The sequence below is a fragment of the Pocillopora verrucosa genome, chromosome 8, assembly GCF_036669915.1.
Source record: "Pocillopora verrucosa isolate sample1 chromosome 8, ASM3666991v2, whole genome shotgun sequence".
Lineage (NCBI taxonomy): Eukaryota > Metazoa > Cnidaria > Anthozoa > Scleractinia > Pocilloporidae > Pocillopora > Pocillopora verrucosa.
In genome coordinates, this window is record NC_089319.1 from 2,008,187 (window position 1) to 2,029,837 (window position 21,651).

General features: G+C 38.1%; 3 protein-coding genes across 5 annotated transcripts; all 3 read right to left on the reverse strand.

Annotated features, from left to right (window-relative positions):
• Positions 1–836: 836 nt before the first annotated feature.
• On the reverse strand, positions 837–4,838 carry LOC131790627 (uncharacterized). 3 transcript variants are annotated; one of them, XM_059107876.2, is made up of 2 exons: positions 4,710–4,838; positions 837–1,934 (listed from the first exon to the last, which is right to left on the reverse strand). In XM_059107876.2, the coding sequence occupies exon 2, from the start codon at positions 1,930–1,932 to the stop codon at positions 1,072–1,074; it is 861 nt and encodes a 286-aa protein (XP_058963859.1). In that variant the 5' UTR covers positions 1,933–1,934; positions 4,710–4,838; the 3' UTR covers positions 837–1,071. The 3 variants fall into 3 exon arrangements, with proteins under 3 accessions (XP_058963859.1, XP_058963852.1, XP_058963844.1); XM_059107869.2 differs by lacking the exon at positions 4,710–4,838 and adding an exon at positions 4,453–4,703; XM_059107861.2 differs by lacking the exon at positions 4,710–4,838 and adding an exon at positions 2,817–2,944.
• Positions 4,839–9,943: 5,105 nt separating this feature from the next.
• Positions 9,944–13,987, reverse strand: LOC131790519 (probable endonuclease 4). Its single transcript, XM_059107730.2, has 2 exons — positions 13,125–13,987; positions 9,944–11,547 (listed from the first exon to the last, which is right to left on the reverse strand). The coding sequence occupies exons 1-2, from the start codon at positions 13,935–13,937 to the stop codon at positions 11,158–11,160; spliced, it is 1,203 nt and encodes a 400-aa protein (XP_058963713.2). The 5' UTR covers positions 13,938–13,987; the 3' UTR covers positions 9,944–11,157.
• A 498-nt stretch (positions 13,988–14,485) lies between these two features.
• LOC131790503 (anoctamin-4) lies at positions 14,486–21,312 on the reverse strand. The gene is made up of 5 exons (XM_059107714.2): positions 20,155–21,312; positions 16,628–18,174; positions 16,416–16,540; positions 15,902–16,322; positions 14,486–15,513 (listed from the first exon to the last, which is right to left on the reverse strand). Exons 1-5 carry the CDS (start codon positions 20,491–20,493, stop codon positions 15,216–15,218), a joined length of 2,730 nt encoding a protein of 909 aa, XP_058963697.2. The 5' UTR covers positions 20,494–21,312; the 3' UTR covers positions 14,486–15,215.
• Positions 21,313–21,651: the final 339 nt, after the last annotated feature.

Genomic DNA, 21,651 nt, shown 5'->3' on the forward strand with positions numbered 1-21,651 from the left:
TTAGTTCTGCCCTTCAATTGATTTTAATAAAGTGGTCGCCCCAAGTTTTCAGATCATTCACTTAAGAATCTCTTGGTCAGTTAGAATCTCTTGATCAGTTAGAATCTCTTGATCAGTTATTACTTGCTATCGTATGCGTCAGCCGGCTGAAACAAATCTAACTTTGAGTCATTTTCAGTATCTGGAACCTTATAACTTATTGCTGAGGTAGACTGAAACACCTTGGATATAAGAATATATCAGGGTGAAATAACCGAAAACTAGATGTACAAACTATGGTGTGGGAAGTGAGGGGGGTGGGGACCGGGGGTTGCGATTTAGTAAGGAATAAAGGAACTGACAAAATCATACGTAATAAATAATATTTATTTTCATCGCGTAGACTTGAAGTTAATATAATATACAAGAAATAATCAACTTTTGGCTTCTAGTTAAATTTACCTGGGATACACATTTCACAATTACAACTTTAATAGACAGACACAACAGATCGCTATTTCAAAATCTGCGTAGCCTCTCTTTTCAAGTCAAATAAAACATTTTCATGTGCTGTTTTCAAAGAAATAATTTAACTCAAATAAATTTTCTTTCAATACATGTAGAAAACGAAATTTTCCTTTAAAACTTTTTTTCCTTTTGATTTATTGAATTCTAATTAATTTACAAATAATTCAGAGAAAATTAATGTTGCATGTCAAAATCAATCCTGACTTAGTCACCTCTGTGATTTGAGGTTGATCACTAGCAGATGCTGGATGACTTCTTATGGGCAGAAAGTTTTCACTGCTTGAAAATGGCTCCTTCAATTTCCTAAGGTTTTGGGTTGACTCAACTCAGTCTAATAGCGCTGCAGTCACGAACGACTAGTTTTTTTTTTTTTTTTTAACAGCTCATCGTTAGGAGCTCGCGCAAAATTAAAGAGATCATTGGTTTAACGAACACATTATTATCTACATCACACCTTTCCCCGTGTTATTGTCCTCTTGTTTCACGCTTCCCTTGTGCACGAGTGGCAGGTAACATTATCTGTATACCACCATGTATCAGTTATGAACTAGCTAGCATCCTTATCTACCGGCCAATCTGTTTAATGTACTCGCAACTGCTCGACAGTTGACGATGAGCGTTGGGGGAAGAGCAGAAAAGCTTTCGTTGAGTAAACATGTTCATTTGAATGCAATTTAGATTTTTACAGTTTTTCGCCTTCTTTAGTTCATGATTTGTTCCCTCTCCATCTATGTGGTGTCCACCAAATTGCGCATGCGTCTGCTTTTGTGTTTCCTGTGTTAATCCGCTGATCAAGGAAATGTACGTTGAATCAGGTTTGCGTACGTCAGAAAGTTGAGGCAAGCTTTCCTTCCTCACAACCTTTACAAAGCGTTCAGATGGTGCAATTCCACGTATTTTAGACGAGTCTTGACGACAAGGAACAAATCCTGCTCTTTTTCTATCACTGCTAGAGTTTAGCGTAGGCAATTTTCCGGAACGATGAGGGCTTTTTGGTGTGCAAATCTCCAAGTGATTCATGGTGGATGTTAGTCTGTTGATCTTGTTCAGCCACTCATCTGATAACTTGTTGTCTGTCCAGTTCAATTTCTTTACCTCAGGAACCCTTGTGTTAATAATCGCTGGTTTTTCCAACTCTAGGTTTTCATCTTCCTCTATCAGGCATGGTAACGGGTTTAGACGCTTCACCATTGGGTATGAATGCGAACGCTGTCGAAAAAATCTGTTTTTTGGCCAGGCCACATTACTGACTTGCTCCACGTATGACCTCGACATGATTGGGAAACAAGGAGAGTCGGCTGTGGCCTTTACAACATATTCCTGTCGGCGAAATGTTAACACTTTCTTTGCCAGTGTATCGTGTTTGGAGCGTTGCTCTTCGTTTAGGACGTTATCTTTATCGATCTCACAAAAGAAAATTTCCATATCTGTGGGTTAAAAAACAAATATCTGTAAGTCACGCATGAGCAATACGCAAAAGTTTTGTAGTAGTCTTATTCAATTCGGAGTATTCTAACGGCCTCGAGTAAGAGAAAGAGAATATTAGATGTGATATTGAAGTAAAAGAAACAATATTGATAAAGAATAATGCACTTTTGAGAGGCAAGAACCTGTGCATCCGATAGTGATCTCAGGATATAGCGAGGTCAAAAAACTTGAAATTTTTATCCCGTTAATTGAATTGCTTATATTGAATTCCAAGCTCGCGCACGGTAGCATTTGAGTTTCCTCAGATCACTCTTTGCCCAATTTAACGTGTCGGCATCACAAGTAATTAAACTAAAAAACCGGGTCCTACCAGAAAATATTTGATTACACACATTTGATCAACAAGTCCTATTTTTAGGGGTTTTTTCAGCGACACAACGTCAATAATTGACACCAATTGTATTCTTAAACAAAACTGTTTGCTTTGTGTCTTTCAATCTTTTGTAGTTCACTGCATGAAAAGTCGGGAAAACTTATGACAATGAAAGAAAAAGCTAACTAAAGATAATTCATTTTCCCTTCTCGAGAAACATGAAAGTCAAAATATCCTAAGAAATAACTTCCGTTTATCTTCCTTTCTGCTCTCCGGCGTTTGGTTGAGAATTTTCCAAAATATCAAGAGAAAATATTATGTAACTCAGTAATAATAGTCGCCCTAAATTCATTGCGCAGCTACATACTTCTGTCGCATGAGTCTAGCAGAAGTTTTGGTTTGATAAACCAGCAAGTAGATACGGTGCTTAACTCGTAAATGTTGTGTAGTTTGTCTTAATTCCAGACAGTTGAAATGCGTTTCACGTTAAAGGAATTTCAAAGCCCACCTCTGTGTTCTTTGTCTGTATATGCCCATGCCCATACCATGCTCCGTTATATTGGTTATAGGCCTCTGACCGAAACGGGCCGTGAGAAGACATCAGTTTCGGTTCAAAGAGATGCATGGCATCGGACCAAATTTGACAGTTTAAAAAAAAAACGCTCCTGGGGTTTGTCTAGAGATAAATGCATTAATCGTGGCTTTTCTTAATCTTCTAAGCAAAGGTTAGCAATTTTATAGACCTCTTTCGATGGCATCACCTGAGGAAGGGTCGAATCTGCTTATTTCTCAGTGATCCTTAAATCGCGTGATTGGACATAACTCAAAGTGATACCGCAGCCAAAGTAAACATTGAATGTCGTGACAACGAAAATAAACTTAAAAAACAAAACTCTTCACGACAAATGTACTTTTGAGCTTATCTGACCACATACTTACCTGGCTCATCATATTTCTAGCCAAGATCACTGTGTTCGATCTAGCGAATTGTTTAGCTTATCTTTAGAAAAGATTACATAGGTACTAAATAGAGTTTAGTTCTGACTATTTTCTTCAGGGTCCATTGGAGTGTTATCGTTTCGTCAATGAGTCAATCAATGAGTCAATTCATTCATGGATTACCGGATAAGGTGTCAGATCACGCAAAGAAATTGCAATATACCTCAGTAATTGTCGAGGTAGCTTCCTCAAAATGACAAATGTGTGAAAATATCTCATTGATTTAGAGGACGAAATGAAATGCGCAAACGATTTCTCTGCACTATGTTTTCTTGTGTAGCTCAGCATCAGTTGGAAAAAAGTCATTGGAGTGCTAACAATGCAAAGCAGAAGTATAAACAAAAGGGCAAATGTAATTGGAAATTATAACTTGTTTAGTCAAAGTTGGCGGTGAAGACAATATAGACACAATTGTATCGGCAATGCCGTAAATATGGCATTCGGTGAACAATAGCGGAGTGTATTTGCATTTCATAACAACCGCAAACTTTGCATATTGTGTTGATGTTTTTCTTATATGTTTTGAGTCTAAAAAGTGCGGAAGTCGATCGAGGTTTATATCATCAATGGAACCTAAAAGGAATACGTTTAAAAGACTTCAAACTTCTTGAAACGAACGATAGGTTGCATTAACTCAGTAAACTTCTATGTAACCATCACAAATGTTTCAGTACATCGGCAGCTTGGAATTGAGACATCAACGCTTAATTAAAGTTGTAACTGACCTGCCGATTGGCTTTTTCTGAACGCTGCAAGATGACAAAATACTGAATTTTTTGTAAGTTATGTTCTTTGAAATATTTGCTCGTGGTCCTAAACGGTATAAGTCGTTGAGTTATCTGAAACGTGATTTAAAAAAAAGCAAAAGCTCCAAAACGTGCGTTGCGCCTTTCATGTTTACTATTCATCAGGTGATCTGTTCGCAAATGAACGGCGTCTTTTCTTGTTTAATTTATCTAGCTACAGGTCGTTTACCCTCAAGAAAAAAGTGTGATAACGACCATAGTGAAACAAAAGCAGATTTTTTCATGCTAAGCCGGCTACCGGCAACATGGATACCTAGTGTACAAACTGAAAAATATTGTTCAAACGCTCCTGATCTGAAGAGTAATTAAGTCTGTAAATTGGAAACTATGTTTTTTTACCTGAAAGGAATTTTTCCACGCGTATATCAACTGCTTTCACACATTATCGTCGTGACTCGTTCGCTAACTGAAGCTCAAATGAGAGAAGGCTGTGGGGGTAAAGTATCCTAATAGGTAGACTTTGTATGTCACGACACGCGCAGCATACGTGCTGTGGCCCTTGATGGCTATTTCCGATCGAGTTACTCTGCCAAAATGGAGAAACTTCTACTTAATGCCTGCCTACCCCACGCAAAACTCCAAAATTTCGAACTCACCTCACGACAACAGCGGCGTGTCGAAATTTTTTTCCTGTCGCGGTAACCGCTTGCATTATATCTAAATCTACATACTTGTCACCGGAAATTCTTCACTGAGTGGGCTATATATTTAAATGAGCAGATATTTTGGTTTTGTTTGTTTTCAAGACTTCCCGTCTTTCTTGTGCGCACGTTTCAAGTATCCCGGTAGGTGAAATGGACTAAATCTTCATAATTGTTGAATAATGTGTTCCTTTTCAAACGGAGCGTGGCAAAATACATTATTAAAGGTGAAAACGTATTATGATACGGATAAATGCAAAAATTTTTTTCTAGGTGTATGCTATTTGTACAAAAATATCGTATGTTAATGTTCGCCCACGGCTGGTTGAACTTTGCGATAAACTGAAATTGTATTTAGAATTCTGGTTAATTTAGAAAACCCTGCAGACAGCGGGGTACCATATAGGACCACGTAATTGCATATAAGAAGAAAACTACAGGTGCACTTAAAAGATACGAACCCGCAAAATGCTAAAAGATATTTTTAAGGCAAGTTTGAAATCCTTAAAAAAAATTCACTCTCATGGCCTGAAGGCTAACAATTGCGCAAACGAGTAATCGGATTTTGTGGAATATTTCGCACGACTATGAAGCATATGGCGCCGGCAAATTTTGCCCATCGAAAAAACCGAACATGATAAAATGCAAATAGACGACACCATATTTTTAGCCCGTCCATGCAACTGTTTTCAAGGCTATTTCAATTTTCTTCTTTCGGAACTGCTGTAGCAAATACATTAAATACTTAGTCTCCATAAAATCCCACAGGGATATTGGTGAAACAAATAAAAGTAATAATTTGTATTTTAATTCACGAACCTCAAATTGTCAAACCGACATATTTTAGCGCCATATGGAAAAAAACCTAGACAAAATTAATCCACGAGATAAAATTTCGTTTCGGGAAATTTCTCGAAATGACGAAGTGATATATTAACCAGAGTAAGGTTCTTCAGTTTTAGGTCGAGGTCTGTCGGCAAGAAATTACTTAGTTCTTTTATCGCGATTATCTGTTCAAAATACATATTATATTCTGTCTAAAAATAAATTATATTTAGGGAAGTGTTGACGCGACTTCAATAGCTAGCGAGAAGTAGAACTAAATCTTCACAAAATGTTTAAGTCAACGATTCAACAGAACTTTAGGACGCAGTAATTGAGGGTTTAAAAGCAAAATCAGCGGTCGAGTTTCACGCGCACGTAGACTTTTCAGGAAAAGAGATTTATGGGTTAATGCTAAGGTAATTCAAGACTTTTCGTCATTTTATAGTTTAAGTACTAAAAGGATAAAGATTTTTAATATCTTGAAGAATGTCTCAAGAGGGAAAGAAAACCTCGTCTGTGTATTTTTAATCTCGAATTTCATTTTAGTGCTGGAAAGGGCCATATGAAGACAAGTATTGACGACTGGTTTAGTCACACATGTATTATAATCTGATCCACTATAGGAAGCAAAATGGCATTATTTCAAGAGGACTCTCTCGATTTCATATCGCTGTGGTTGCGATACCATTCTGTTAAATGGAGTGTTTTCGTACCTTTTGTGATTTGGTTGTTTTTGTGTATGAAGGAAAAAAAAAGGAAACACCGTTTCACGCATTACACCACCTACTGCTCATTTCCACACTTCGACAAATGGATTCTGTAAACATCACGTACAATACTTTTTGTGTTGTAGAGAGAGAAAACTGGAATTAAAAGCAATTTCATTTAACCATCGATGATATTCCTTCCATTGGAATAACGTAAATAACATCTTAAAACTTAAATTAGCTGTTAATGGAAAAAACTAAGTCCAAGGTTATTTAAAAGACACTTCGTCGCACAATTCCCTAAAAACACCTGGAACCAAATAAACGTGACAACACTGATACCCAGTCTCATACTTGTCATGACTTACGTCAGTCAGACCAAAAGCGATGGACAAGACAAGTAAAATTTGTCTTCGTGCAGAGGAAAATGCGTGGGTTTCATGTTATTTCGTGTCAGTTTTTAAAGGCAATTAGAGGGAAAGTAAATAGATTGCATCCTACTTTTTCCGTCATTGATCACGATTCTCGAAAAGAAGAATTAAGTCGTTTGGCATTTTCCTTTGTGTTGGAGGAAGGTAATTAATTTTCATGCAGTAATGCTGTGGCGGCTCTTACGTTTTACTGATTCTGTTTACTTGAGATGACAAGCTTGTATTTGATAGCTGCTTCGCCTCTCAGACATGTTCGTAGCTTCTAAATAATTGAAAATAGAAGTTGGATTTTTTGTCATTATTTGGTTTGCGCATCCGGCTTTTGGTCAGTGAAAAACTAATTTAGTCGCTGTTTTGTGTACAGAAAATTAAGTTTAAATAAAGGCAAGGAGATCGAGACCTATAGTTTGTCAGCAGTGAAAGAAACTTAACTTCTAGTCAATTTATCTATTGAATTTATGGTTTAAATTAAAGCGTTCATCAATTTATTAGTCACCTACGGTTGCTTGCTCCAACTTTTTGGTTTTCACGCTTTACGAACCTTACAAATGGCTCGCAGTTGTGGACTTGTAAGAGGTCTGATAGTTATGCTTGGAAATTTGATCATTATGCCTTTGAGAATCACCCCTGAAAACATGGCATCATGCTTGAAATTATGCTCAATTTTTTTTATCATGCTCAATTTAGTAGTTCAAAATAACTTCTTTTAAGAGCCCCTCAACCTCCCCTCTACCCCCAATCCTATCACCGACAGGTAAAACTCGCCAAAAATAAGAGGTTTTTGGAGGTTTATAACACAACGTTATAGTGGGTCAAATTCTTAAAGCGAAAGCAAGAAGAGCAGATTCAGTGTTGGCAGTACTCAGGCTTCAAAATGTATCTCTTTTTAAACTGTAATATCAATGGAATTTTAAGAAGTTTCATCATGATGTTGGCATAATATATTTGACCCTAAGCGTGATATCACTTTCGCGTCGTCACTTACAAAAAATAATAACAATAAATGGAAAGTAAATAACCAAGTGAAGGTGATTAAAGATGTAGGGAGGAACTGGTTCCAGAGGAGCGGGTTAATGTAAGAATAACTCATCAAATCTTCATAAGACTAAAAGCTTGTTGGCCTCTGTGGTAACCCCGATGGCCAACTAAGCATCCATGATATGCTTGTACGTGACTCATTGTCTTAATCTAGCCAAGTGATGTTGCCGTGCGGTAGTGAGTTGGAGTATTCGATCGAGTGTCTAGATACAATTCAAGATCGTATCAGAAATAAGCTTGCCTTCTTGCTTCACCGACAAATTTGCCGCAGAAGTGTCAACCAGCAATGATAAGCTCTGCATGTCTTCATCAATAACCGGACACAGTTTTAACTTTATGAGAAAATAATGTTGTGTTTCCATTTCAGATTTACTTTTTTTAACTGCCTAATTGGATTTGGCAATGTGTGGTTATGAGTTTGAAACGATGGGAGGTAAATTTGAACCGCTGTTAAAAATGAACCTGACAATTAAGGAAGGGAAAAGCACGCCTGGCGATCTTTCAAAAATTCGGCTCCTATTTCGCAAAAAAGTTGAGCTTACAGATATGTTGGTATTTTACGTTTTAGATTGGGTGTGTGTGTGTGTGTGTGTGGGGAGGGGGGGGGGGTAAATTTAATCTCCAAATATGCCCTAGGAACCATCAAAGTTGATATTTATATAATACAGAGTCCATTCTCTTTGCCTTCATGAGGTTCTTACGTTATTACGTTACTTTATTTTATTTCTTGAAATATATATTTCAACAGAATGTGATGAAAAAAGGTCATAAACAGTTGAGGTGCAAAGTGCCATTGAAATAAAAACCATCTGTAATCGTTGATTGACAATGTACCTTTCATTATAGATTTGTCAGCGCACTAGAAATATCGAAAAATTACCGGAATGACATCTCATGTCATCCCCAACCTCCCTCCCCCCCTAAGTCAAATTTTTATCTTTATGCATGCAAACAATTCAGCATACTCATTGGCTGAGGACAAGTCAATTTATCTCATACAGTGAAGAAAGTTGAAATCGAATGGATTAATAGGAAAAATGGCAGACAGGTTAGAAGAGAGAAACAAAGTTTTGATTTAGAGTTTGAATGAGAGTGCTAAGAACAAAAACACCCCAAAAGCGGCAAAAACAAGAGGCTAAAAGTTTATCAACGTTTGGAGGCCGAAGACTTCCAAAAACGGCTATGACTGATAAAAGTAATGAAATTTACGAACCGGAAGCCCTTAGCACCAAAGTGAAGACGGAAGCCGCTGTTCCCACCCAACTCAAGCTCCCACCAGTAGCTACCTTGCAAAGAAAGTCACCGACCGGAGGGTCAGGATGATGAAAAAATGGACGGACAATATACTGTGGGGATACAAAAACGGCAAAAGACATGTCAGCAATAGCAAGATTTACCAAAAGGTAGTTCATTGGCACTCTCAAGGATTTGTTCCGGAACACAACAAGGCAAACCAAAGTGTTTCCAACCAGGTTTATGACGACAAGGATGAAGAAAATTACCCCGAGAACAACTTCTGTAACGGACATACTGTTTAGATGGAGACCAGTCTATCAGTTGTTCACAAAGTGCAGGTACAGACAGTAAATGGAAAATTTTCGAGACGTGCTGAAACTGAAATAGTTTGCTTTCAAGTTTGCTTTCAAGTGCGTCAGCATAAATCGTCATATGGTTTTCTTTATGTTCAAGAAAAAACAGAAACCAAAATCTCTCCAATTATAAGAGCAAAAAAGAAGTGATATGCCCTGATAAACTTTTATCTGGTTAGCAATTACGGTGTTTCGTGTCTAGACAAATATGACTCGATACTCACAAACCTTTAGCTTAAAACTGCTCCCAAGAAACTAAAATATAGCGTGCTAAAACCGTTTTGATGAAAAGTGAAAAACCACAGAATTGTTAAGGGGAACCTCCTGAGAGTTTCGATAACGTAAACTAATGCCCCATTCACACCAGCAAAACATGTTTTGTTAAACTGGTTTCCATTGAATGAAAATTATAAACAGAGAACTGAAAAACTTGATTTTCCATTGGATTCAAGTACTTGCTAACTTGCATTTCCAATGTGCTACATTCAAGTCAAAAATATTCGACTAAATAGTTTCTATGAAGAAAAAAAAAATTAAACTGTGTTTAACAAAACAACTTTTAAACATGTTTAAGCTTTGGTGTGAATGGGGCATAAGTTTATTTTTTTAATCTACAAGGGCAACTGAGTGTCCTCCTTCAAAGCATCGCGTTTCTTTTACAACAGATCAATGTATATACCATATAGTCAGAAGATCTTAAATGATGAGCATTTAAGATAACTAATAGTAATGTAGAGATAGGCCTCAGAACCTTTGCCAAATCTTGAGTGGTTTCGTGTATTGCAGGTAGCTTAAGAAAAGAAAGATATTTGTGGTTGGTGAAATCCTTGAGAACGTTTTGATTTAATCAAATTGACACAGACAATAAAATTGAAATTGCATGTGCAACAACATGCAAAATGTTCCATGATCGTGTGGAGAAGAGTAAAATCACAGATTTCCTTTAAAAAGAATATGAAATTCTATTGTTTCGACTCACTTTCAATATTCCAAGTTTTTTTTTTTTTCACTTTTTTGCCACGAACCTGAAGGTAAACTAATTTTACATTTTGTTAAATTAACAGAATAAAACGACAGATAATTACCAAATTTTTTTAAAATTATGCTATATTTGGCTAAGGGTACTGAATTACAACCGCTTTCTCAGTCATAAGAGCACTCTCAATTAAGAAAAGTACAAATGAACAAATAAATCACAACGGCCAATCAAAACAAAGGTGTTCAATTCAAGGAAGCAGTCAGCCTTAAGCACGGGAAAACGTGACCTTGGTTTCAGTTTACACACAGAGGATGAAACAAGTTTTTTTGGACCATCATTAAGCGTAGTGAAGTGCTTTTGCAGATGACTTTCGGCACTTGATCGAAAATTACTCTGACTAATATATGAAATACTTAGAGTGGAGCAGCTAAGGGTTCTCTGTTCATGGTTGGAAAGCAGCCTCATACTCCTAAGAGAAATATCGATCAAGAAAGACCTTACAAAGATCATATCACGTAATTTAAATGACACTGTGAAATTCAAAGTGGATATTTCCTTGTCTATAAGAGCAAATGCAGAAAGAATTATCTCAAAAAATATTCCTTGTAAATCCTAAAGGTTTAATTCAAGATATGACAAAAAGTAAAGATATGACAAAAAGTAAACTAGCAAACAAACATAAAATTCTAATGAATATCAATATAACATTAAGACTGTGCTTCGATAACTCAAAAACGAACAAACAGAACCTGAAAAAACCTTTCTACGTAAGGACTGGCAGAAGGATACTGAAACACAACAAAATAAGAGCTACATATTGATTGAATCTTTCCTTTATGTACTCATAGCATACAGCTGCTTTATCTCCTTTTGGTAAACATTTTCAGAAACATATGGTGTTTCCAAAATCATTGGGATACCATTAAAACGAGGGTCTCTCATCACACGCCTAAATGCCTCAACCCCAATCTTCCCTTTGCCAATATTTTCATGCCTATCTAAGTGGCATCCCAGATCTCCCTTGGAGTCATTTAGATGAACACCTCGCAGGTATTTGAGACCAACGATTGTCTCAAATTCATCCATCATTATTTCAAAGCCTCTCTCTGATGCAATGTCATACCCAGCAGCAAAGGCATGACATGTGTCCAGACACACCCCTACACGAGACTTGTCCTGGACCTGGTCAATGATACCTCGCAGCTCTTCAAATTTACCACCAATCTGTTGAAATAAGTGTAGAATTAAGGCCAATAGCATAGACAAAGTAAACAAAAAAACAAACAAACAAAAAAAAAACAAAAACACAAAGACATTCAGTTAACCTTTGCCCTCACAGGAGTGACAACAGGGGAATATATCATTACAATATTGACCATTAACACCGTAACATTGGTAAAGATATTCTCCGTACTGTTCTCCAAGCATTCCCTAAGGCGCTGACAAGAAGAATTTGTGTAACAACCAATAACTTTTTTAGCTGATGGTAATCTTCCTTATTCTCATGACCGTACTGCATGATTTAGGGTTGATATTGTAAGGAGAAATTAGATGCTAGTCACTTTTAGGAGTTAAAAGGTTAATACCATATCCAGAGATGGAAAGAAAAGAAATAACAAGGAGAGAACATTGTTTGATCAACACCAAATTTTCAGATCTGAAATTTTAAGAAATGGGTGACAAACTTTTCAGCAAAATAATTCTAACAGTTATTGAAATCTTAGAAGTGAAAGGGTCAAAATATTGAAAGAATACCTTATGTCTATTCTAACCTACAGTTAACATGTTAATATTTGCACACCCATAGCCTGACAAATTGTATAAAAAAGTTACTCAAAGTATACATTTAAATTTTACATACTATTCCAATATATGAGGAGTGTTATCAGTTACATAATTACATAATTTACCAGGTACTGTCTCTAATGAGTGATAGACTATATTTGGTGACTTGCAAACTTTGTTTTGCACAGAAAAAGTTAAGGTACAGAGGGATGGATTGCTTTTTTCTGTATTCTAAAAGTACTCAAAATGCAGTGATTTCTTGTCGTTGTTTTTACTGTAAGTTGTTTCTTTGTGGTTTTGACACGGTTTCTTGTGAAATTCTTTTTAATCCCATCATGTAGTCTTAAGTTTTGAAATTGCTTTTGATTGGAAATTATTTGGAGGCTAATTTCACCTCCTCCAAACTTCCATTTCCACATGCCCAAAATCAAAATTTACCTGCCCTGGGCAATCCCAACTGAGTTTTTTCCTACCCTGGCTCACTATTATGCATGAGTATTGCAGTGACTTTGGCATAAGACATTAAGTCTCTTTCTAGATTAACCTATTGGCAATGAGGTGCCTGTTGCTGTAAATATTAATTGAGAAATAAGAATGCTTAAGATTTGTTGAAATGTTCTTATTAGGAGCTTAAAGAAAAATACCAATAAAAAACTCGGCACTTTCGGAGCCTGAGATTCAAGACTGTACCATTCTTGTATGAAAAAGCCCCAGGACATGTGCTTCAGTCTTAAAGCAATTTTCAAATGAGTATTGAAGGTAATTTGGCATTGTTTTGCTGATTAATAGTTTAGAGAACATCTACCAACATTTCAAGCAATAGAATGCAAAACTAAAACCAATCATGGCTTGTTCCCTACGGTTCTATCCACCCTTTATTTTTACTCTGAATAATAATTGTTCTTTGTGATATTTTCCTCTGTTCTGATTGACTACAATGATTATTTTGTTTTGGATTATTTTATAACAGAAAATTCACTCCCAATAACCAATAACAAAACAATATTAGCACTTACAGTATTTCCTTGGCAGCTCATGTTTTCTAAGACGGTAACAACATATTTTGTTTCTGCGTGCGCCTGATTAATACTTTCTGCTATTCTGCCTACGGATTCTTCCACTGTAATCTTGCCACACGTAGAGCCAGGATGGAAATTATAAAGGCATAGACCTAGCCTTTCACAGCGTTTCAGTTCGTCCACCAGAGTGGCACGGCTCTTGGAGAGAGTTTCCTCGTCTGGAGAGCCACAGTTCATTAAATATATACCATGTGGGAGAATAGAATGCGACGAGAAGTTGGCTTTCGAGCAAGCCTCTTTAAATAGCTCTGCATCTTTGTCCTGAAGAGGTTTACTAATCCACTGACGCTGTGACCTTAAAAACATTCCAAATGCCTTAGCACCAATGGCTAGAGCTTCAGATACAGCGTTATGCAGTCCACCACTGATAGAGACATGTGCTCCTATAAGCTTTTCATGGAGAGGTTGGAAGTTGAGTTTGTCTTCAGACTTGATGGTCGCATGTACGCCAGGCTCTATTTTCACTCGTTTAATTTCTGGCTTGACCTTTTCCTCAGCCGCTACTGATTTTATCAGGTAACCTCCTTTCTTTTCATTGTGGTCTTGTTCCGTGGAACTTTTTGCTCGAGACCGTTTTCTTGCCTTAGATTTTCGGGTCTCACTCTTACTCGACGTTTCCTTCCTTGAATAATTTCCCTCTTTTTCCTTCAAGTTTATTGTGATTGCCTGTCCTGAAGTTTGCAGAGCTTTATTATTTTGAGATGCAACTTCTTCGATGGCTCTGGCTGCTAAGCGAACACTGCGCCTCATTTTAAAGACCCCAAAATAGACCTTCGTAGTTCACCGATGTCGGGCAGCCATTTTGCTTTTTCACGGAGGAGGTTTGGATCGAGGAGTCCTTATTCCCCAGTCTTCCTGGAAGGGGTAAGTTTCTAAAGAAACTGTGGTGCTGCGTCGGTGGGAGAGTATAGCAGGTAATTTAGTGTTAACAACTAGGTTGAAAACGTAAATTAGCCACCATAAAGAGTAAAAAAGCTGAGGTTTCGAGCGTTAGATTATGTAACGAACAAAATAATACAAAGTTGCTAGTAGATATGGAATTTCTCCTCTCGTGTTCAACCGGCGACATCTCACTCGTCCCCTGCGCTCACTTGTGAGCCATCGAGTTGTAAAACTCTAAGAGAAATTCCATACCTACGCGCGCCCAAGTATTATTCTCTACATGTAGAACTCCTGGTCGCTCCTAAGCTAAGCTCCTGTGGGGGATATCACTATTGGACTTGCTGCCAGATTTTTGTCTGGTGTCTCATATCCTCACGATCGCTACTATTGTATGCGAATAAACACTAACAACAGACTTAAAACGTTGAAGTTATTGTTTATTAATATTCAGTTGACTTGTTTTTCACATTTTCTATAGACTGCCGATAAGCCCTCTTTCCCTTACCTCTTTCGCAGCCTGGAGCTCCCAACGCTTTTACAGCGTCGAGTTTTTTCCTCTGATTACGCAGATTCGGCTTGAAATTCTGACACACGAAGGAATAATCATGGTTCACATTCATCAATTTTGATACAATTCTTGTATTGATATCAAAGGCTGATTCTTCACAAAGACATGACATAGTCGACGAAATTATCCTATAGAGTCCTTTTACAAAGTGATATATGTAATATTGATTTTTTCTAATAGAACAAATCTATATCATCCAGACCAAGCATGCTAGATTACGATGGCTTTCAATACGTGTTACTTCCACAACGAGAGCATGACGATCATTTACTTTTTCAAGGACGCAAATTAATTAATTTGAAACATGACTTTATACCAAGCCACCTAGTTTTATCACCCTTAATAATTTCATGCGCGAGTCCATAACATGAAAGACATTTTGTGAAAGTCCTGCCAAAGCCTGATCCAGCTTATACACTAGAGATTCTTTGTCTACGGTTAATAGCTTCTTAGTACTAGTTTGATAATTGCATATAAATCTATAGCTAAATATATGTAGAAATACTTTTCTCACGGGGCTAAATTTATGTTTTAAAATAAATTTAGATATGAATTGTTGTTTTTATAAACTGCTTTAGTTAGATGGTAGAAACAAGGGCTACGTCATCGGTCGTTTTGTCTGCGTCATTCTCCCCATCCTCGCCACTATCATCGTCGTCACTAGGAACTCCTAACTTCTCTTTCACCACTTGTCTTTCTCTTTCTTGTTTGAACTTCAGGTTCTCAGGGACATCCGGGACAGCCCAGGCTATCAAGCTGGTTATGGAGTACACAAGAAATTGGAAGACCACCACAAAAGCGAGTCTGGCAGCAACCACATTCCAGTATTCTTTAGAGCGATTATATGGATATGTGTTGTCAAAGTAGCCAGAATACCTAAGGGATAAAAAGGAAAGAAGAATACTGAAATCACTTTTTAAAGGTGCTTCATTCCTTTACAATTGCATTTTAATAATATTCTTTTCTCGATTGACACATTGATCATCCTTGTTTTGTCCTTTACGATAAAAGAATAACAGATATCAAACTACAAAACTATGTGTCTTGTATAAATTTTCCATTTTGCTTGACATTAAAGTTGAATTTAATAAATAATTGCGTGCGTACTGAGACTTGCTTGACAAAAAAGTATCCTAAAGAGAAACGACATTTGTAGCATCTACTTGGTTTTCAGAAATAGCAACATTTCTATGAAAACCTTTTCTTTCTGTAATACTTTTATGTAAGTGTCATGACAGATTCTCGCGTTTGACTCACAAATTACCTGCAGTACTCTCTTGTGTAGTTCACGTTCGCAGTAGGGTCCATGGGTTCTGTTCCAGGCTCCCACGCGTAAAGTGTTTTGAGATCAATATAAGCGAGACTGTTGTTGATGTATCCCTTTAAAGTTCCTCCTCCAGGAGAGTTTCGGTCCGGTGCAAACATATACTTGTATACGAGCTTAGGGATGAATTCCGAGGTGAATGCCAAAATGAAAGCGTTCATTAGCACCGCAATCTTGGTCACTGCCGCGAGAACACCGTGCCACGCCCCTATGTCTTCAACTCGAACGGCTCTGGGCCGTCGGTGATAACACACGAAGTTGATGGCATCCACTCGGATTTCCAAAACCGCGTTAATAAGAGCGAAGATTGGTGCGAGTGGAAAGGCTGCCACAAACATAGTCACAAAGCCGTACTGGAGGACTAGAAGACATGATAAAAAAAATTATTGTTTTGTAGAAGGCTAAAATACATAATAAAGTTATTTTGTAAAGATGCTAAATAGATTTAGAGTACCTATTTCCAGGTAGTCCCAGAACAGGTAGTGATCCTCCAATTCGCTCAGTTCATGGTCCTTAACGTATTGCGGACGGTCACCAGAATCTCCTGCCTTCCTCCGTTTCAACCACAACTGAAACGATCTAGATTATAAAGTAATGATTGAAAAACGTTTGTTTTTTATAGATATGTCAATTTGACAAATTAGCTAGACAAGTATGCCCACTTACGGTATGCCAACTTCAATAACGTTGCCAATAATCTGTTGTCCAACCATAATGATCGCGATCTGGATGCAGAGCTCCAAGAAGCAACCTTGTTCACTACATCCGTCTTGTCGGTACTTGCCTAAAATTCGTCTGTATCTTCCCGGAGATCCCACAATTGACTGTGACTTGAAGAATGCGATGTAGATAATTGAGGCAAAGGTGTTGACAAACTGAAACAAGGCCATCTTCCACGTGAAACTGTCTTCATAAGCACTACGAGTTGCAGGATTCTCCCAGTTGGTTAACCAAACGGCCAGCTTGTTGTATGCGTACTTCAGTGCCGTGATGGCCACAAGATTGATGCAGGCAGCAAAGCCAGTTGTCAGTATACGAGCACGCTTCTGGATAACACGGTCTGGGTTGCTACTGAGAATGGCGAAGGTTGCTGCTCGGAACACCACCACACCGATGATTGCAGCTATCACCAAACATATCATGAAAGCAACCACGCTGAAAACTGTGGCATAGCGACGATACTGCTTCATCTTAGAGGCTCTATACACAATCTTCCCAGTCTCTGGATCTGGCTTGAAAGGATTCCTTTCTTCTTCTGTCAGGCTCTTAACATACTCTGGACGAAGTGGTTCCTCTTCTTCTTCAAAGTCTGAGGTGTGCCATTCGGATGCCAAAGAAGCCTCCCGACGTTTCCAGAACTCAAGAAAGAGCGTGGCCCAAATGGATGCAGCAAGCGCCAAAATAACTGTAGCATCGTTATCAAAGACATTCGTGACGTAAGCGTAAAGACAGGTCGTTGGAGCCAAATTCCAGTAACTGCACTGCCGATCGCACAATGGACACATGTACCAAACACCGTCGTTCTTTTCATCACATATATCTTGTACAGGGGCGTGGGAGCCTGTTGTTATTATGCCGTACAAGAACACGATCAAAGCAACGATTGCGAGTGGAATCAGCATCGCGGAGTAAAATCCAAGCCAGGCGAAGTACAGGCCAATTTCGTGACCAAAGTAATCCTTAATGGCATCGTAGGGTTGGTACTTGAAACATCGGCCCAGTCGAGCCCAATCTCTCTTCAAGCGTTGCCGATCATTGACTGGAAAATCCCCATCGCCTAGTTTTTCTGTACCTTCGTGCAGTGGATAGTGTGCGATGTAGGCTCTATCCAAGACAAGCCTCTTCAGTCCAAGGCAGTGTGGATCTTGTGCAAATCGGGTGTTCTGCAGTATCTGATAGACAATGTGCATTCTATCCACGGTGGGAAAGAACATTTCCTTGTCTTCATGATTCATATACGTTGTCAGATGCTCTTTATCGAAACGACCCATAAAATTATCAGCTTTTTCTCTAACTGTGGCATCATGAATGATCAAGGGATTCCAGCTGGCCATTTTCTCTAATCGATCACGTCCACAGAAAGATTGAGGCCATGAGGTAAACTCCACATCACTGGGCTGGAGAGGTACCTTCAATTTCATATCTTCGGCGCGGCTGGCTAATAGTTCCCAAGGGGCGTGGATCAAGACAAAATGGCGTTGTACTTCAGGTTCCTAAATGTGAAATTGAAGAGGGCATCAAATAGACTCCACATCGGATTAAAGAAGATAGCCAACTAAATGGAAACTTTTGTGAGAGAGCGTATCAACATCTACATATTAATTGAAAAATTAAAGCGGTATGTTTCATGTTTTGTTGCCTCGGGGGTTATGGAGGGAGGAGGTTTTTGAAGGGAACACGTGGTTTTCAGGGGGGAGCGGAGGGGGAACCAATCGCCGCTAATCGAACACTAAGGTAGGACTACAGAAAACTGATTGCCAATCAGCTGCCAATAAGGGGGGGGGGGGGGAGGGGGATATTTTTTTTTTTCTGACACGACCAAAATTCTCCAACCCCCTCCTCCCTCCCTCCACGTGATAGATGACCGATCCTTAGGCTTTGCTTATCACGCGTGTCTGAGAAGTGATCTCTAATACACGGTTGTTTTGGTGCTGCTGAGGTAAGCCTTTGTTTGCTTTCCTTCCTCTCTTTCGGAATTTAAGCCTTAAAAATAGCGCGATTGTATTGAATTCGTGCTGAGCCGTACCCTATAAACAAAACTTAATGCACCCACGCATGCATACTATCCGCAAATGTTTTTGAACGTCTAGGTCTAGACAGCGAGTCGGGCACGCTATCACGATTAATAGAGGTTAAATTTATGCATCTGGACTGGCTAAAACTTTATCTCGAGTAACACAATTTTGAATACAAATGGAACTTTATCCATTTTGATCCTTGTTAGTTTTCATCCAAACGTACTAGGTGTCAATAGGATATAACGTCACGAGATCTTCAGGATTTCATTGTCGAGCCAAAAGCAAAATTCAGTTCATGTTTTATAAATAGATCTACAGTTATGTGCTCAAGATGACAAATATGAAAAGTGACATGAAAAGGTGACCATTTGGAATCAATTGTCGTAATTACAAAACTGTTTTTCTCAGTTCGTGAGTCTGTTGTTATTTGTTTTTAGATCTCTGATAGCCAACATTTCATTCAGCGAACATTCAATTTTGCAGCTCCTCGGGATGGTAAATTTGTCGTCGAGATTCCCAAACTCCATATTGTGTTCCCACGTGAAGAAATTTCCGATAGTTGAGCTCTGATATTCAGAAACGCGTCGATAAAGGTGTAAGTGTGTAAAGCCGACACAACTTGCATGGCAAAAGCCTCATTTGAATAAATAAACAACGCCTTGTATTTCGAATACAATATATATCCACAAGTTTTGTTTATACGATCACTCTTTTAAACAATTCTTTTGTTCCTAGGGATAATTTTGGCTGAATAAACAAAATTAGCAATTTTCGATTACGATGGTCAACAATAAACACATTTCACTGTCTAATAGTCCCTTCTTCTGAGTGACCGCGGAAAAGTGCAGTGTACTAAGCGGATCGAACAGACTGTAAAGTTTTCTGTTGAGTAGAGAGGGACTTAGTAGGTTTCACCATTGCTACCGAATCCATGATTGTTTTTACTGATATAGAACACAAATGAAAACTTCGACCAATATAACAAAATCTGGGATAGTTTTATTTACTAGGAGTAACATGCTAGAAGTTTTACCCTCTTCTCATTTTGTAAGGTCACAATGTACTGAAAGAGATAGTCCAAAGTTTTTCGCAGAAGAAGATGGACCATTTAGTTCGTGTTTGACTGTATTTGTTGTATGATTGGAACGACTCAGTTCAACTCAAAGCGCATTTAATTACAAGTAGACACAAGTCAATATCCGTTAAAGATGAAAATGAAAACATTAGTATCAAGAAATTCATTTTTATGCAAACTCTTTTCCAGAATTTCAAGTAAGGAATACCTTAGTTAAAAAAAAAATGATGTCCAGTATGTGGGGTTCACCATCTGATTTTAAAAGCTACTTATTAAAGCTTAAGTGTTGTACAAAAGCTTTCAAGATCTTTGGTGGAACTTTGCCAAACTACATTGAATCAAGTATCTGAGAAAATAAATAAATGTAAAGAGAACGTTACCTTCTTTGCAATGACAGTTTCATGTTGAAGGATCAAACCTTTCTTTTGAAGGCGTCTTTCAAAAGATCTCCGTGATTGTGCCAGAGCCTCTGCCTCCTTCTTGGATTCTTCGTCCTTTTCATCTTTCTCTTTGCAAGTCTCGTACACCAGAACATAGTCGGTACGTCTTTCGTGATCCCGGTTGCTTGTGGATGATTCATCAGCTGGAGATTCTGCTAATGGCGAAATGCTGACCTCCAGTTCAACGCCTTGAATGGATCCGTCGGTTTGGCTTAACTCAGAATACGATCCTCTGTCCATTATTGGATCCTTTCGCTTTCTGAGTAGCCGCGATAACATAGACAGAAACTTTAAATCAAGAAGTCCTAGCCTTTGATGATATGCAACTATGTGCTTCTATTGTCAAGATTAAGTTCCTCTTAATCCACACAAACTTAGAATGAGGCGTGAATCGTCAGTCGGCTCTTCTGATAGGAATTGGTATTCTTCTGGAACAAACAAGACGCTTTGTAGCAGACATTTCATGAAATAATTAAAATGCCAGTAAATTATATAAATATTGATGAGAACAGCCCCCGAAAAACGGTAACAATCCAAAATTTTTGCTAGGAATGTCCACCAGATCTAGAACGCTCACATCAAGTTTTGGTGATGATTTTTCAATTCTTTGGCTAATAAACATATATACACTCATTTGCAATTAGCACTTCAGCTGTACAAACAACACCTTTTTGCGAATATTCACGCAGATTTTAAAAAGCACACCAATATAACTGAGAAACGTTGTCTGAGAGATTTAAAGCTTTTCGCAAAAAGCTATTGATAGTTCCTGCTGACATTATCTGGAGCAGCTTAAAATCCTTAATCAGTGGTACATACACAAACGGTGTTTTTCAATTGATTATCCTCGAATTTACCACAAATTTATTTTGATAATTTCGATATTTGGGTGATATTGGACAAAAATTCCTACTCGTTTTTCATAACCAATACATTACTTGCGAAACGCTTTCGTTCTTAGAAGCCGAGCGTTTTTTGCTGAAAGCGTAATGTTGCCTTGGTGACTGTGTCCACGAGGCTCCCATTGAAAGTTTACTTGTCTATTTATCCGACGGAATAAAACTTTGGTGATCATTGCTGTCCCGAGTTCACATCTTAGATGTTCCAGGATTTCTTTTCTTTGGAATTTTGCAGTTGGCAAGACACTTCAAATGAAGAAGTAAACATAACATCTGATAGGGACGTACAATATAGGCTCTGGCGGGATTGAGTCATGCTAATCACAAAAAACCCCCAGGGGCAGAAGTTTTTCTTTGTCTAGCAGGTCACAGTTCAAAAATAAGATTTGTAGAAAAACACGGTTTTTCCCGGCGCAATTTAATGTGAAGAGTATTCATTATAACTTGATCGTTCTTAGTGAGGCGTGAGATTCTAGTCACGACATTTTCTCTACCTACGTTTCTTCTCAAAGGGACAGACTGATACTTAGATACCTCC